Below are 16438 nucleotides of genomic sequence, written 5' to 3' on the forward strand. Positions count from 1 at the left end.
ACACTTTCTTTTCTATAGGTTTTTAGGATACCATTCTATACTGATTTTTTTTCCATCTGTCTCCTTTGCTGGATATTCATCTAAATCATGACCTTAGGGTTTTGTTCTGGGCCCCCTTCTCTTGTCCCTTTCAATTACTTCAATTGATGATCTCATCAGCTCCCATGATAGATCAATTTAATTACCATCTTTATGCTGATGACTTTCAAATCTACCTTTCTTGTCCCAATTTCTCCATAGATCTCTCATCTTGCATCTCTGACTACTTTTCAGACATCCCCAACTGGAGTTCAGTGGGCATATTAAATTGTGTCAAAAACACAATTCAGGATCTTTCCCCCTCAGTTTCCCCCAGCCCCTACCTTCGGTATTACTGTAGTGGGCAGCATTATCCTCTTAGTCACTTGGGCTCAAAGCCAGAAGTCATCCTAAATTCCTCACTCTCTCTCACTTCCCATATCCAAGCTGTTGCCAAGGCCTGCTGATTTCATCTTTGCAACATTTCACAAATGCATCCCCTTTCTCTCTTCTGACACTGCCATCAGTCTAGTGCGGGCTGTCATCACTTCATGCCTTCATTACTGCAATAGCATGCTGATGCATCTGCCTACCCCAAATTTCTATCCCCTCCTATCCGACTCCCATTCAGCCACTAAAGTGATTTTCTTAAACACAGGTTGGATCATGTCATAACCCTGCTCAATAAACTTCAGTGGCTCCCTATAACCTCCAGATACAAATACATAATGTCTCTTTTAGCATTCATAACCAAGTCCCAGCCTCCATTTCCAATTTTTTTAACCTTAGTTCCCAACACATAATCTTTGATCTACTGACATTGGCCTGGTTGTTCCATGAATAAGATACTCCATCTCTCAGTTCTGGGCATTTTTTCTGGTTATTGCTCTGCCTGGAAAGATCTCCCCTGTTTCAACTAACTGCTTTCTGTGGCCTCCTTTAAGTTCCAAGCAAAATCTATAGGAAGCCATCTGCAACCCCACTGAATTCCACTGCCTTCCCTCAATTAATTATGTTCTTTTTATCCTGTATACAGCCTACTTTGCATATATTTGTTTGCATTATGTCTTCCCAATTAGATTGTGAGCTCCTTGAGGGCAGGGACTGTCTTTTTGCCTCTTTTTGTATTCCCAGGGCTGAGCACAATTCCAGGAACACTAAAAGCTTTTCAATTACAAAGGTCTTTCAATTACATGCCCCCCCCCCCCAAGGAAATAGGTGAGTAATATACAAATACCCCACACAACCTGCTAACATTTTAAATATGACTATTTTTAAGGTACTGGCCATTTTTAGTTGTAAGACTTTATAAGGATGACTGCACCAGATCTAGCTTAGATAGAAATGATCTCTCTATAATGTGTAGTAAAAGAAAAAAAGTTACCTTACTCCTGTACTAAGGAAGCTTGCATTCATGCAAAAAATATTAAGGAACCCCATAAAGACACCATGGAGATAAAATTGAAGCAAGAAATACAGAGAAAAAGCAGCAAGCCATGCTCTGAAGGAGATTACAATTTAATTCTGCTCACGGTCCAAACCTTGCTATTACTTCATATAATTTCATATTCTTCCCTGGAAAGATTGATATTTGCATTCAGTTTTTAAATATAATCTGGTTTTCCATAGCGACCTGTTACATATTCATAATTCCACAAATAATATTTTCATATTCATATTTAGAGATTATCCTTTCCTTCAACAATTCTCCCCAAATAAGCATAAAACCTTGAAGATCCCTTTATAAAATAACTTTTAACCAGACTTACATATATTGAAAATCAAACCATATCTCATGAAACAAAATTACCTGTATTAAAGTCTGACAATATACTTTATTAAGTTCACTGTTAGTCTTATGCTTCTAGCACATTATAAAAGTTAACCCCACTGTATCCTAAGCCATTTCCATCCATCCTGATCTATTTCTTACCATTAGACCAGATGGCCCTGGAGGAGAAAGTGAGTTTGGTGACTTTAAAGAGCCTTGCTTACCTCACTTGTATGTCACAGCATCATCTCTCTGATATCAAGATCCTCTTTTGAGAATGAAGGACAATATAAAGCTAATTAATACAAGAGGGTAAAATATGCAATATCCCTTTATTAAAGAAAAAATTATGAAACACCAAGGACAAGTTGGTACTATAGATAACAGAGTCAATTAACTAACAGTCTAATATTAAGGTACTAATAGTTTAAAAGAGATTCCCTGCTTATTCAAAGTGAATAAATAGTTAACAAGCATCTAGTAGGCATTTAATATGGGCTAGGAATTTTGCTAAGTTCTGGGAATACAAAGGAGGACAAAAAAATAGTCCTTGCTTCTAAAAAATGCACATTCCAAGGGAAGATATGTAAATAAATAGGTATATACAAAATATAAAGAAAAACTGAGTCCCACTATGATGGCCTAAAAACTAGGGCAAACTACTTTCCTCCTTCATTCTAATGCATTAACCCAGATAGACACATGGGAAAGAAATATTACCTGATTAAAAAAAAAAAATGAAATTCTGATCTGACAGATGGTTTTCCATTTCTAATGCCAAAAATGAAAACTAAATCTATGCAACAACTTTAGTATAAGTAAAATATAAAGTTTGAGTCTACTGGACAGAATAGTATTTATTTGCATTTTTTTTTTTATCTTCAGTCTTTAATGCATTTATCACTAGCCATAAATTCTTAAGTGCTGGTTTATATTGTCTAAATTCTGATGCTGGGGCCCGCTTTACAAAATTATCCACTTGATGAGTGCCTTAAAAAACCCTTTAAGGAAGATCTATGCCTATTTCATTTCCCTAATGTCGTATCTAAAGGCTATGGGGGAAAAGTTACATAATCAGAAAACTATGTGGAAGGTTAGGTTAAGAAAAAAAGAAATTTGCTGAAAAAGAATGTGAAAGCAGTGGAAAGGAGTCTTGGCCAAATCATTTTTTCTCTCTAAGCCTCAGTTTCCTAATACATAAAATGCTGGAGTTGGATTACATAATCTCTAAAGTTACTTTTTTCTAGCAGTAGAGGAAGTTTCCTATCCTGATTTTTGGATAAAGTCCAGGATCTAAGATCTAACAATGCTTTCTCTTCCTTAAATTAGCAGTGGTTTTCATAACCTTTTGGGTTATCAATCTCTTTGGAGAAGCCTATGAACCTTTTCTAAGAATAATGATTTTAAATTTGTAAAATAAAGTACATAGAATTATAAATGAAATCAATTACATTGAAATAGTTTTTTAAAAAAAAATTTTAAAGTTGAAAAACAGCAGGTTAAGAACTCCCCCAAGGCGAAGAAAAACCTAAAGGGAATCAACATCTCTGATAATCTTAGAGATAAGTAGCTAATCTTCTAAGGGGGAAGCCCCCCTTATAAACCTTGAGAGGTTACTAAAATAATTATATTCCAATAGAGAATTTTAAACACAAAAGGGTTATTTGAATTGCATCAAAATTGTTTGGGGTTTTCTCAGGACCAAAAGTTAAGGCCTTTGAAGTGATCTGAGTTCTTTCAAAGGTCTCAAGAGTAAAGCTTTGAATCTGGGTGGAGCGGAGAGTGGAACTTCTTTTTATATCAAAATTTTGAGTATTTCTGAAAAGTTTCATCCAAGTCTATGAAAAGCAGTCCATCAAAATTCCTAGAAAACAATGTTAATGGCCTACTTTTCCAAAAGCATAGCTTTAGGCAGCAAATTCCAAACCTACCAAATCTGAAGAGGAGAAAAAGAGGTCCTTACAGAATTTAGGGGCAATATTGCATCTTACTTACTACAATGAGGAAAAATTAAAACTTTTGTTTCCTTGGCTTTTTTCTACATTCACCTTCAGTAACCTCTTCTGCAGAATGCTCATAGTCCTTTCCACCTTAGAATCTTCCTCTCTCACATTCATTTACACTTAGTTTCTTTTTTTTTTTTTGTACTAGTTATTTGCATGTTCTCCCAGTCCTCCCTCCTCCCAGCAGTTAAACAGTGAAATCCCTCAGAGAAAGGGATTGTCTTTTGCCTTTCTTTAAGTCTCTAGAGCTTAGCACCCATCTGGCACACTGTAAGCACTTGATAAATGTTCACTGACTGAGAGCTTGTAGAGATTTTGTAATCACTGGCTCTGCTTGACAGCATAATCAATACTTTCCCCATAACAACCTTGTGACATAGTGCATTTTTATCCTCCCCAAATGCAACTAAGGACATTGAGCTGCCAGAGTTTATGAAGTTTGTTTCCCAACATGTGGCTTGCAGGTGTCTGGACTGACCTTGAAACCCCATTTTTTAAAACCAACTCCAGGGTTATTTCCATGCCACCTTGCTATCTCTCATAAATATGCTGCTCCTAATAAAAATAATATTCCCTATCTCCATATTGATATAACAGTACTATTTTAAATATTAAATTTTACAGCCTCAAACACTTACTTGCTGTGTGAACAAGGGCAAGTCACATATCTTTTTGTCTCAATTTTCTCAACTGTGAAAATGAGAATAAAACTGTATCTATATCCCACTGGTATTGTGAGGGTCTAATGAAATACTTATAAATGCCCTTAGCATAGAGCCTAACACATATAAGGTACTTTATAAAATATTAACTATTACCTATTATCTGGACAATGATATGGAATACAGATGTCAGATACTCAACCCTCCTCACTGGGAAAAAATATATATCCAAAAGCAGTTTTAAAACAGAACCATAAAACAAAGTTAGAAAAGATTTTAGATATCCATCCCTGTCTATTTAAGAAATGAGGAAATCTGAAGCTAATAAAGATGAAGTGACTTGCTGAGGACATCACTGGTGAGTGGCAAAGTTGGTTATTAAAACCTAGTCCTCTTTACTTACTGTTGCTTTCTATTACATTAATGCAAGACTCTCTGGCTTGGTCCTCTGTCTTTTATCAATGACTTGGCTGGAGGCAGAAAGTTGGAAATAAGAGCAATATAATGGATAAGAAAATCAGGAACTAAAAAGATCAACAGACTGAGACACAAAGCCTGAAATTAACAAGACAATAATTTAAAGGACAAATGTGAAGCCCCAAATAAGTTAAAAAAAAAAAAAGTAAAAACCTAAAAACAACCCCCCCCAAAAAACAAACACATTTTATACAAATACAGGATCAGAGTGAAAGGTTCAAAAGGAATTAATATAAAAAAGTTCTAGGAGTTTAAGCTTATGTTAAAGTTCAATGAACACTAACTTGGAAAAAAAGCTGACACTAATGGAACTAAATTAACAAGAAATATAATGATCAGAGCAAGAGATAATCCTCTGTGTGTGTGTGTGTGTGTGTGTGTGTGTGTGTGTGTGTGTGTGTACACGCCTCTGAACTCAAGGTTCCCCAGTCATCAGATTAAATATTCAATTCCAATTTTGTCCCACTCATCAGGTCACATCTGAAATACAGTTTTTATGCCTAAGTACCACATTTTAAAGACAGAAACCTAAAGTAAATCCAGAAGTTTTACAAAATCTGAAGACAATGTTACATGAATGGGAATGGTTAGCCTGGGAGAATAACAAGAGAGAGAGGGAATAGGATCATAGTCTAAAGCTGGAAGGGACTTTAGCTGACATCCACAGTCATTGGTAAGTTCAAGAGCCCAGAAACATCAATGCCCCACAAACAATTGGCTCTGCTCCACCCCCCAATCATCATCCAATGAAGCAATTAATCTCTCTAAGAAAGAAGCCAGCCATCCTCACCACCACCAATTCCAAGGGTTGACCAACTGCCAACACTGAGCAGGTAAATCTAGGATCCCAAAGAACAAAGAGCTTGCCACTAAGCATCCCACCTCTCCCCATAACAGACCTGCTTCCAAGACTAACCTCTGACATCATTAAGGAAGTAAATCTTGTAGAGGTGTGATCAGCACCTATCTCAGAAGACACCAACCAGCCCTTTGATTTTAAATAGTCATAGCTTCAAAGACCCAGAAAAAAAAAGGTCTCAGTACCAAAAGTTCTTGTCATTGTCAACTGGCTCAACATAAAATTTTATTAATGAAAATGACACTAAAGATGATGGATTACCATATGCTTTGCTACTGCATTCTAAGGACCACCAGGCTTTTCCATCTGACTTGCAGTTAAAAGTTCATGTAATTTCCCCTTATCAGAGTGAGTGCTAGAGCTGCTTGAGAACACAAACTGCCTTACTTTTTTTTGTATCCCCAGTACTTAGAAAAGTGCTTTGTGTAAACAACAAACACTTTTTCATTCACTCATCTACTTCAATCCTATAGATGAAATAACAATAGTAGGTTCAGAGAAATTAAGTGATTTGCCTAAATTCTTAAAGGTAGTAAGTGGCAGAGCCAGTATCCAAACCTAGTGCCCTTTACACTGCACCATGCTGTCTCCAAATGATCATGGCTGTATCTGGTAGAAAAAACTTATTCTGCTATTATGGGGCCAAAAAAATCAATTAGCTATCAAGTGAGCTCCTTGTCATTGAAAGATGTTCAAACACAAGCTAGATCTGTCAGAAATGCAAAAAATTTCTGCTTTAGGTGGGAGACTGAACTTAAGGTTCTTTCCAAGTTATCAGTTTAGACTTCAATTTGGACCTCACTTTCCTGAATATAATTTAATGCAAATTATGTTTTCTTAGATCATGAACTGCTTAAGGTCTTTTCCTTCCTTTTGTATCCTCAGTGCTCTGTACTTTGTCTAAGTAGATGCTTAGTAAATGTTTACTGATTGAATGTTTATTAAAATAAGCTGTAAAGCTCTACAAGTATAAACCGATGATCCCATGATTCAAAATCAAATTTTACTCCTGGGTCTGATTTCAATCTATCTTTCTCATCTTACTTCAATCTGCTCCCACCCAAAAGATTATTAGCTGTTCTGCATCTTGTTCTTAATTCTATTCCAATTATATTGCCCTTTGTCTCCAAGATTAGATGTACTCCCTTTCTTTTTTTTCTGGATAACCATCAATTGGAAATGAGACTGAAAATGTTGTATTAAGAGTGTGATGGAATACTTCTGTGGTTCAGGAAAAGAGGGAGATGAGTTCAAAAAATCCTGGGAAGACTTATATGAACTGATGCAAGTGAACAGAACTAGAACATTGTACATAGTAACAGCAAAACATTAAGATAATCACTTGAATCATAGCTCTTTGCAGCAATGCAATGATCAAGGACAATCCTGAATGACATGATAAAAACTACCTTCAGAAAATGAACTGATGGGAGTCTGGGGGCAGCCTAAAGCAAAATTTTTTTTTTCATTGTTTTCTCTTTTCCAACAAGTTAATATGGAAATATGTTGTGCTCAATTTTACATGTATAATTGATATTACATTTTTCTCAAAGGGTATGGAAGGGGTACAAGGGAGAGAATTTGAAACTTAAAATTTTAAAGAAAATCTTAGAAATAATATGAAATTTAAAAAGAAAAGAGAAATCTTCACCTCTATTTATACAAAAAGCCTGGGTTTTTTTGCCATCGTTCAGGGGTTTTCTTGACAAAGGTATTGATTTGCCAATACCTTCTTTAGCTCATTTTACAAATGAAACAGGATTAAGTGACCTCAGTCTGGGGTCAGGAAGATGAGTCTTCCTGATTCCAGGTCCAGGGCTCCACTGGGCCACCTAGCTGCTCTAAAACCTATGGTAAGTACCACTATCTCCTCCAGGAAATCTTCCCTCCATCCCTCTTACAGAAAGTGATCAGTCTTCTCAGTTTTGTATAGTAGAGGGTGAGGGTGGGATGGGGTGGAGTTGGATCCCTCCCTTGCCTTTAACTTTTCTGTTAAACTATAAGCTTCTTGAGAGCCCAGGCTGTGTAGTTTTTCTCTTTGCATTTCCCAGTTCTTGGCACACTAATCAGATTTAGGACTGAAAAAAACCCTCCAATGAGTCCAATCCTCTCACTTTAGAGATGAGGACTGAGGTCCAGACATAAGTGACCTGCCCAAAGCCACACAGGTAAGTTGTAGAGCTAGATTTGAACCCAGATCCTCTAACACTCTATTCTACTCCTTAATAAATAGTGACCTGAATTGAATTTTCACTTTTTGGACAAAAAGGCACCAAGTTACTTTTTTCTGAAGTTACCTAAATTTTCTGCTAAACAAAGCTTAGTTTGCTAAAGTTTCTGCACCTTTGAGTCAGGGTCCAGAGATACTCTACAGTTGGAGAGATTAATGACTTGCCACACAGTCAGAATGTCAGAGGTAGGATTTGTAACTCGGGTCTTTTTGGTTCCCAGTCCAGGTTTGCCATTCACGAAGTCCTGCTGCCTCTGCATAATGGGCACTGCTTAACAATAACAAAAGGTGGCCACCCTAAAGTACTAGACAACGAAGGGAGCAACCTCTCCTGCATCTGGTTCCTGACCTGGGAGAGATGCATTTTCAAGCAATTCCTCCAAAATCACTAAAAAGAACCACTCAGCAAGCATTCAACCTGGGAAACATACACATTTTGTGCAAAAGAACAGTACTCTACCTTTCTGAACGTGAATGATGTCTGGAAAGTTGGCCAGATGTCCCTGATAGAGCGCTAACAAATCCATCACTGGGTCCAGGTCCTGCCGGGGCTGCTCGGCAAAGAGCTCTCCGATGGCATCGTAGGCATCTCCGGTGAAGGCAATGGCCTGGTTCAGGCCAACGGAAAAGGCCTGTTGGTCCAGTTCGAAAGCTTGGCTGAGCCCTCGGAAGGACTGTCCCACTTTCTGGTATTCCTTCTTGAAGCCGGTCACTTGCTTCCTAGCAAATTCATTGGCCGTGTGGTTGAGCTGCAGGGCGCTGTCGTCCATCTTCTTGGTGAAGCTCTTGAATCCGTCGATTTTGCTCTCCACTTCTTGCAGGTCCAAGGCTGCGGCCGAAGGGGTGCTCAGGGTCAAAAAAAAGTTCGCTCCCACCATCTCGTCCTTCTCGGCTTTCCTCTTGCCCTGCTTCCAGGCCTTTTCGTCGGTGCTGCTGCTGCAGGTCAGAAAGTGCTGGAAGACGTCGCACTGGGCCAGCACCGGGTGACTGGCCATGTGGTTCATCCACCAGATGAGTCCTTTCCTGCGCTTGGAAATAAAGTCCTCCTCGAAGCGGCCAGTGGCCTGCTTCTCGGGCAGGTGGGGCACCGAGATGACCGGGAACTTCTCGGCCAGGCGGGCGTAGAGCCAGTCAAAGTGCTTGTAACGCCGGTGCACGGGCACCTGGGTGTGCGTGGGCACCAGCTTGTACGAGATGTAGCTCTTCATGCCTTTGAACTTGGTCTGCTTGGTGGGGTCGTCGATGGTGCACTGGAACGGGTAGGGGTTCTCCTGCCACTCGGGGCCGTAGGGGCCCAGCACCACGCACAGCTTGTCCCCGTCCTTCACGAAGCCCGACGCCTCCCCCAGCACGAAGGCCTCGCCCCCCGACTTGACGAAGGTGGAGAAGCGGTTCAGGTTGCGGCTCACGGTGGCCGAGCTCTTGGCTCCCGACGGCGGGTGCGAGTGCGGGGGGTGCGCGTGGGCCGGGCCGCCCCGGGAGCCCAGGGACAGGTCGGAGCGCGTGGACAGGCGGTAGCGCCCGGGCGCGCAGCCGCCGCCCCCCGAGGAGGAGCCGTCGTAGTCCGGGTACGAGCCGCTGCCCAGCGCCCCGGGCTCGTCGGCCACGGTCGAGCTGTCGTCCCCACTCGTCGTCCCAGTCGTCGTCGCTGCCTTGGCTGGGCTGGTAGCCCCCGCCGTAGAGCGGCTGCGCCGGCGAGGGCTGCAGGGCCGCGCTCCCCGCGCCGTACGGGTAGCCCGCCGCGGCGGGGGGCGGCTGCTGCTGCTGCTGCACTGGCTGGAAGCTGTCGGAGGGCAGCGGCTTGAAGGAGCTCGCCAGCGACAGCCCCGGCGGCGCGGCCGAGGACGCGGAGGCGGCGGCCGGGGGCAGCGGCTCGAAGCCGCCCGGCGGCACGTTGGCGTAGCGGGCCGCCTGGCCGTGGCTGTCGCCGCCGGGCGCGCTCAGGGGGTCCGGGGCGCGGATCACCTGCACGTAGGAGGCCGGGAAGAGCCCGCGGTCGCCGCGGCTGTTGACCCCCTCCAGCCAGCCCTCGATGTCCTGCTCGCTACACAGACTCAGCACCTCGTGCTCGCGCAGGGAGATCTCGCCCGGGTTCTCCGACCTGAAGTCGTACAGCGCCCGGGCGCGCAGCGCCATGGCCCCGGCGCCCTCCACCCGCCCGCCCGCTCGGGGTCCTCGACCGGCCCCCCCGGAGACTCCCGGCGCGCGACAGGCAGCCTCCGCGGCGCCCGCCCTGCGCCGCCCGTCCCCGTTCGTCCCGCCGCTCGGCTGCGCGGGGCTCGCGGTGCCCGCTCCCCTCCGGCTTCCCTCGCGGCCACGGCGGCGGCAGCAACAGCAGCGGCGCACAGTCCCCGCTTCTCCGCCGCCGCCGCGGGCTTTGGGGGCGGGGGGCGCCACAGCCTCCCACGTCCCCAGCTTTGCTAATCCACGGCCGAGAGCAGCGCGGCCAGGGGAAAGCAAGCGATCGCAGAGTCGCTCCTCCGCGGCGTTCGCTCGGCTCGCTCCAGGGGAGGCGGCGGTGGCACAACGGTTCCCGGGCCGCCGCTGCCCCCTGCTGGTCGAGTCCTGCAGCGCGCCACCGCGCTTTCCCGAGCATCGTTCCAGGGTGGAAAGCAACTTCGTTATTGTTGCATTCAACTATCTGGTTAAAGCACCTTAAATGTAAATTAAATATAATTACATGCAAAAGGTGCTTTGTTTGTTTTTAACAAGGAATGCAAGTCCTGAGCTTTCATTCCTATTCACAATGATTAACCAGTATTCTGGGGAAATTATATACATACATACATATATAATTTCCGTTTAACCTCTTACGAAATTTAGCAGTTTCTTCTTTTATTTAAAAACATTTCTCTTTTTCCCTGAGGCTGGGGTTAAATGACTTGCCCAGGGTCACACAGCTAGGAAGTGTTAAGTGTCTGAGATCATATTTTAACTCGGGTCCTCCTGAATTCAGGGCTGGTGCTCTACCTACTGCGCCACCTAGCTGCCCCCTAAGGAACTTTTTTCTTGGATCCATAAGGGATCAACAGATTCACAAAACAGATTAAGAGTTTTTGATCTAAAAAGAAAGAAGGGAGATCAGACAATGAACAAAATAATGGGTTAGTGTTAGTAAATTAATAGTTTACATATTTCTAATCCTTTGCAAAGTACTATATACATATATATATATATATACACATTTATATATGTAAATTTATAGTTATTATGCACATATACATATGTAGATATGAAATTATACTGCCTGGAATCTCATTTAAAGTACAGAAGGGGATCCTGCTGAATCCTAAAACGAAGAACCAGATGATTTCTAAGCTACTTTAGTGCTAACATTCTAGCACTCAGGGTTGCCCTTTTGCCTCCAGGGGCCCCTGTTTTCTCTGAGGTCCCTTTCAGCTCTTGGTCCATAGTCCTATGAACAACGAGGGATGATTTCTGGTGCTAGCCGGTGCTGTCCAAATAGGTCAGCTTCCTTTCACAGCCTACTTACACACAACAATCTATTTCTTTGTGGGCTGGACTGTCACAGCGATGCTTTTGGCTGGAGTGAGCAAAGCTTGCCATTGACAATTATGTAGCTCAGTGACTGGAAAGTCACGTGGACAAAAGTAGTAAAAGTACGGCGTGTGTGGTGGCCCTTAAGGATGTGCACCCACTAGCGCAGCTCAACAGGCCTATAGGTGTGGGCGGGGCCTAACGGAACCTTCCTTTCCCATGGATAGCAGGAGCCTCTGTTACCGCCTCTTTCCCTTTATTTCCTATATGTCCACCTCTTCTATACCTTCACTGAAGGCAGAAGGATTATGTCTAGCAAGATTTTTTATTCTCTGCATCCCCCAAATGCGTTATTAGTATATGCTTTTAACTTCTGGCTCATCTCCGAACATTTCACCTGCTTTCTGGCGTCTCCTCTTCCTCCGACTGGAACTGACCAGCTGCCCCTGAAGCTCAGGATCTGATGGTGAGCATCTTACCTGGTGCAATGCTCCCAGTCCCAGCTCATGTGCTGTCTTCCCACATTCAAATGGAAGCTTTTTGAGAGCAGGGACTGTCTTACTTGTTTTGAGATAGAGAAGTAGATAGAAGTATATATACATATGTGTGTGTGCGCATCTGCTCCACATTAATGAAAGTGAAAATTCTAGAGTGGAAAGAGAATTGACTTTGTAATCAGAAGACCTAGATTTACATTACAGCTCTACTACTTATTATCAATGAATCAAATCAGTAAGCATTTATTAAGTGTTTACTAAATAAATAATTTTCTTTTTTTAAAATTTATTTATAATTTTTTCACAGTATATATGCATGAGTAATTTTTTTTATTACATTATCCCTTGTATTCATTTTTCCAAATTATCCCCTCCCTTCCTCTACTCCCTCCCTCCGATGACAGGCAATCCCATACATTTTACATGTGTTACAGTATAACCTAGATACAATACATGTGTGTAAATCCCATTTTCTTGTTGCACGTTAAGTATTAGATTCCGAAGGTATAAGTAACCTGGGTAGATAGACGGTAGTGCTAACAATTTACATTCACTTCCCAGTGTTCCTTCCCTGGGTGTAATTGTCTTTGTCCATCATTGATCAACTGGAAGTGAGTTGGATCTTCTTTATGTTGAAGTTATCCACTTCCATCAGAATACATCTTCATATAGCATTGTTGTTGAAGTGTACAGTGATCTTCTGGTTCTGCTCATTTCACTCAGCATCAGTTGATGTAAGTCTCTCCAAGCCTCTCTGTATTCCTCCTGCTGGTCATTTCTTACAGAACAATAATATTCCATAACCTTCATATACCATAATTTACCCAACCATTCTCCAATTGATGGACATCCATTCATTTTCCAGTTTCTAGCCACTACAAAAAGAGCTGCCACAAACATTTTGGCACATACAGGTCCCTTTCCGCTCTTTAGTTAAATAAATAATTTTCAATGATTGTATGGATGTGTGTGCTGCACTTAAACAATCACTGAAAATAGTCCCTGCCTCATGGATTTTATATTATGAGAGATAGCATGTGCATAAATTGACAGATACACACACAAAGTAGATATAAGGAAACCTTCGAGAGGAAGGCACCAGCAGCTGGAGTGTCCTCACACAGATCTCTTCTTGTCCTCTGGTCTTCAATTTCCATGTCTATAAAATGTGAAGGTTGGAATACAGGATTGTTAAAGGGTTTTTTTTTCCATTTCTAAATCTTAAGCTTATAATTTCTGCTAATTAATCATTTTGCCAATTATTGAATTCTAAAGTCAGTGTTTTAAGTGGTCAGCACTTAGTCCAGGGCAAAGTTACTCAATCAGCTTTATTACTTTTGCACACTTAATGAATCCGAACAATTTCTAGTGATCAGAAAAGTCAAACCAGAACAAAGAAGATTCTTTCTTTGAATTATTCAACTGGTGAAATGTTATAGAGTCAGTAAAAAGCAAATCTTAGACAAAGCAAGTCTGATCCCTCTTCCAAATGAAAGCTAGGAATTGACTGAATCAATCATAAATCACCTGAAATCCACAATCAGTCATTCTGGGCCCACCACCTCTATTTAATTGGTCAAGGGCATGAAAAGTCCATAATCAGCCTTGGAAAAAGTGAGCCATTGAAAGAGATGACATGATACTACACAGGGAAAGGATTGAACCAGTGATCATCCACCATTTGCTCAAAAGACTCAGTGAGGGACTGCATTACCTCACAAGGCAGCTCATCCCATTTTTGAACAGCTCTATTAGGCTTTCCTCCCATTTCTTTATAATATTTGTCTCTTTACAATATCAACTCTTTGCTCCCTGTTCTGTCTTTTGGATCTAAGCAGAAGCCAGATACTTTCCCCACATGAGAGCCCTTCAATCATAGCTTTCTTTCACTTCCTAGCTTCTGTCAGAATGTCTTGATACTACTTTACCACTATCCCCACATTCCCCTTTTCTGCCATCAGCAATAACCTCAGGAGACCTTAAAGGATCCAGGGCCAACCAGGCAACCAAGAAGGATAAGAAAAAAAAAAAAAGCTTTATTTCATCATAAGAGAAAGTAAATAGTTTTAGTGAGGATTCTTTTCCATGAGATAATTTTTAAATTATTTCCCAATTTGGGATTGTCTCTAGAGTGATTGAGATGGCTGGAAGTCTGACTTCTAGATAAATAGGTTATTTCTTTATAAATAGGTTATTTCAAAAATTTGCAACGATAAAAACTTTTTCAATTATTATTAAAAGAGCTAAGAGATGATAATATTAACAATACTCTAGGAGCTTTATTGAAAATAGGTCACCTTTGTTATCCAGAGCATATTAGATTCATATTACACTGAAGTATGATTCGTTGTCTTGAGGTAAAAAAAATTCTCAATTAATGCTATTAATTTTTATTATTGCCTCCAAAGAAGTTAATATCTGTATACTCATAAAATTGGGGGATAGATTTTTCAGAATTCTCATGTACCTTTAGGCAGGTGCTTCAGTGAATTTACTTCTTCATTCCCTGTTTTAAGTTCTAATAAACATTTGTTTAATTGTTCAATAACTACTTCATTTTGAATGACAGCGTTTGTTGAATTTCTATTATCTTTTTGCATTAGCCCAAATGAACCTGCCCATTTCCACAAAGTCAGACACTTCCACAAAAGCCCTGAACAACCAAAAAGAATTATATATTATCCTGCTGTAAAATATGTGGAGTTTGAACAGAGTGAATTTTTATCCTAACATGCTCTGCTTCATTAAGCCTTCATAGTTTTTCTTCCCTTATTTCTAGGTCCTTTTTACCACAAATAAAAATAGACCAACCTACATTGCTAATTTTTTGCTTTAATTATGAGTTCAATTTTAGCAAATAACATCATTTTTCTTCTAAATGTATGAGTTCTCAGTGCTTCTTTAAAATCAGTCAGTCAACAAGCATTTAGTAAGGTTACAATGTGCCAGGCACTGTGTTAAGCACTGAATGCAAAGAAAAGCAAAAAATATGGTCCTAGTCCTCAAGAAGCATTATTTCTTCAGATTGAAGCATTCTATTTTCACAATTCTTTTCATGCTTTTCCTTTTGTTCTGTTTCATCTTTCACAACATGACTAATGTGAAAATGGAAGGAAGGAAGGACATAATTGTATTATGGCCAATTTTTCAGGAATGCATTTAATTTTTTTTAGGAAGAATCTTTCTTCTTACTGCTTTTAGCATTTTGAAGAGAATATTCCATTGTCCTGTTAGTAGTTTAAAACATTTAAATTTTAATATTAACTCTCCAGTCACTTCTTTAAACTTGTAGTTATCAAAAAGTATGCCTCAAATTCTGACTTGAATTGCATGGGATTTCTACTCATAATCATAATAATGTGCGGGAATTCCTCAAGGTAAAGAATAATAAATTTGAAAAACACTTTTATATTTATTACATGCTTCTCCTTTCATCCTATCCTTAGAGATGGGAAGGTGAGGGAAGATGAAACCTGATCACCAAAGAATTTGAGAATCAATGAATCTCTTGCTGGTTCTTATGATGCGCTGGACCATTTTTCTTCTACTATCAAATATAAGGATTTAGGACACTGGCATGCCCTCATGATATTTACTTGGTTACGACCTCTACTGTTTCCTGAGTTTCCTAGACAATGAACATAAACTACGATTTAAAAAAAAAAATGAAGTCATTTTCCTTTTTCCACTGTTCTTTCTACTCCTTGAAAGATAATCAATGAATAAATCAACAAGTACTTATTAATCATCTAACATGTGCCAGTCACTGAGGATACAAAGTTTAACATTTTAACATTTTCTCTATTCTCAAGGACACTTAACCTCTGTTTGCCTCAGTTTCCTCAACTGCAAAATGGAGATAATATCAGCACCAATCTCAAAGGGTTGTTAAGAGGATCAAATGAAATTATATTTTTAAAACACAGGCCTGACCTTGTCAATAAATCCAGGATGGTCAAGCCTGAACTTTAGGAAAATAGGAAAATCATGTTTTAGGAGTGATAATTTTTAGTTAACAGGACAACTCCCCCAGGAGATAGCTACCCCAAGTCTAATCTAGTCTGAGTATCTAAATCTGCTACATAAGCATTCACTACTTTTTTTTTTTTTTTTACCTTTAATATCAACCAGAAAACACAACTAAATCAAACGAAAGACTGTTTCTGAAATAGAGAAATAAAAAACAAGCTATTCCCCCAAATGCCCATTGCATCTGTGAGAAGAGTTGGATGTGCCTCAGGATAAACATGGATTAGACAAACATGTGTCTGTAGCCAATAATGTAGAAAGATCACATGCATAGGAGATGTGTGAAGGTAATGCATGAACACTGATGGATGCACATAGAATAAATGCCTTGGGCTGGGAAACTTAGGAAGAGACCCACACTCCCAGAGCACATACAGTGAAGGGGCTCCTCCGG

At 40.7% G+C, this 16438-nt stretch overlaps 1 protein-coding gene across 1 annotated transcript in view; it reads right to left on the minus strand.

Moving 5' to 3' along the window:
• SNX18 (sorting nexin 18) overlaps positions 1-10407 on the minus strand; it is a 33683-nt gene extending 23276 nt beyond the window's left edge. Inside the window, 2 exon segments of the mRNA XM_074282517.1 lie at positions 8481-9642; positions 9644-10407. Of these exon segments, the coding sequence (XP_074138618.1) occupies positions 8481-9642; positions 9644-10156 (1675 nt within the window). The 5' untranslated portion in view covers positions 10157-10407.
• Between the last annotated feature and the right edge of the window lie 6031 nt (positions 10408-16438).

Source organism: Sminthopsis crassicaudata, chromosome 1, assembly GCF_048593235.1.
Source record: "Sminthopsis crassicaudata isolate SCR6 chromosome 1, ASM4859323v1, whole genome shotgun sequence".
NCBI lineage: Eukaryota > Metazoa > Chordata > Mammalia > Dasyuromorphia > Dasyuridae > Sminthopsis > Sminthopsis crassicaudata.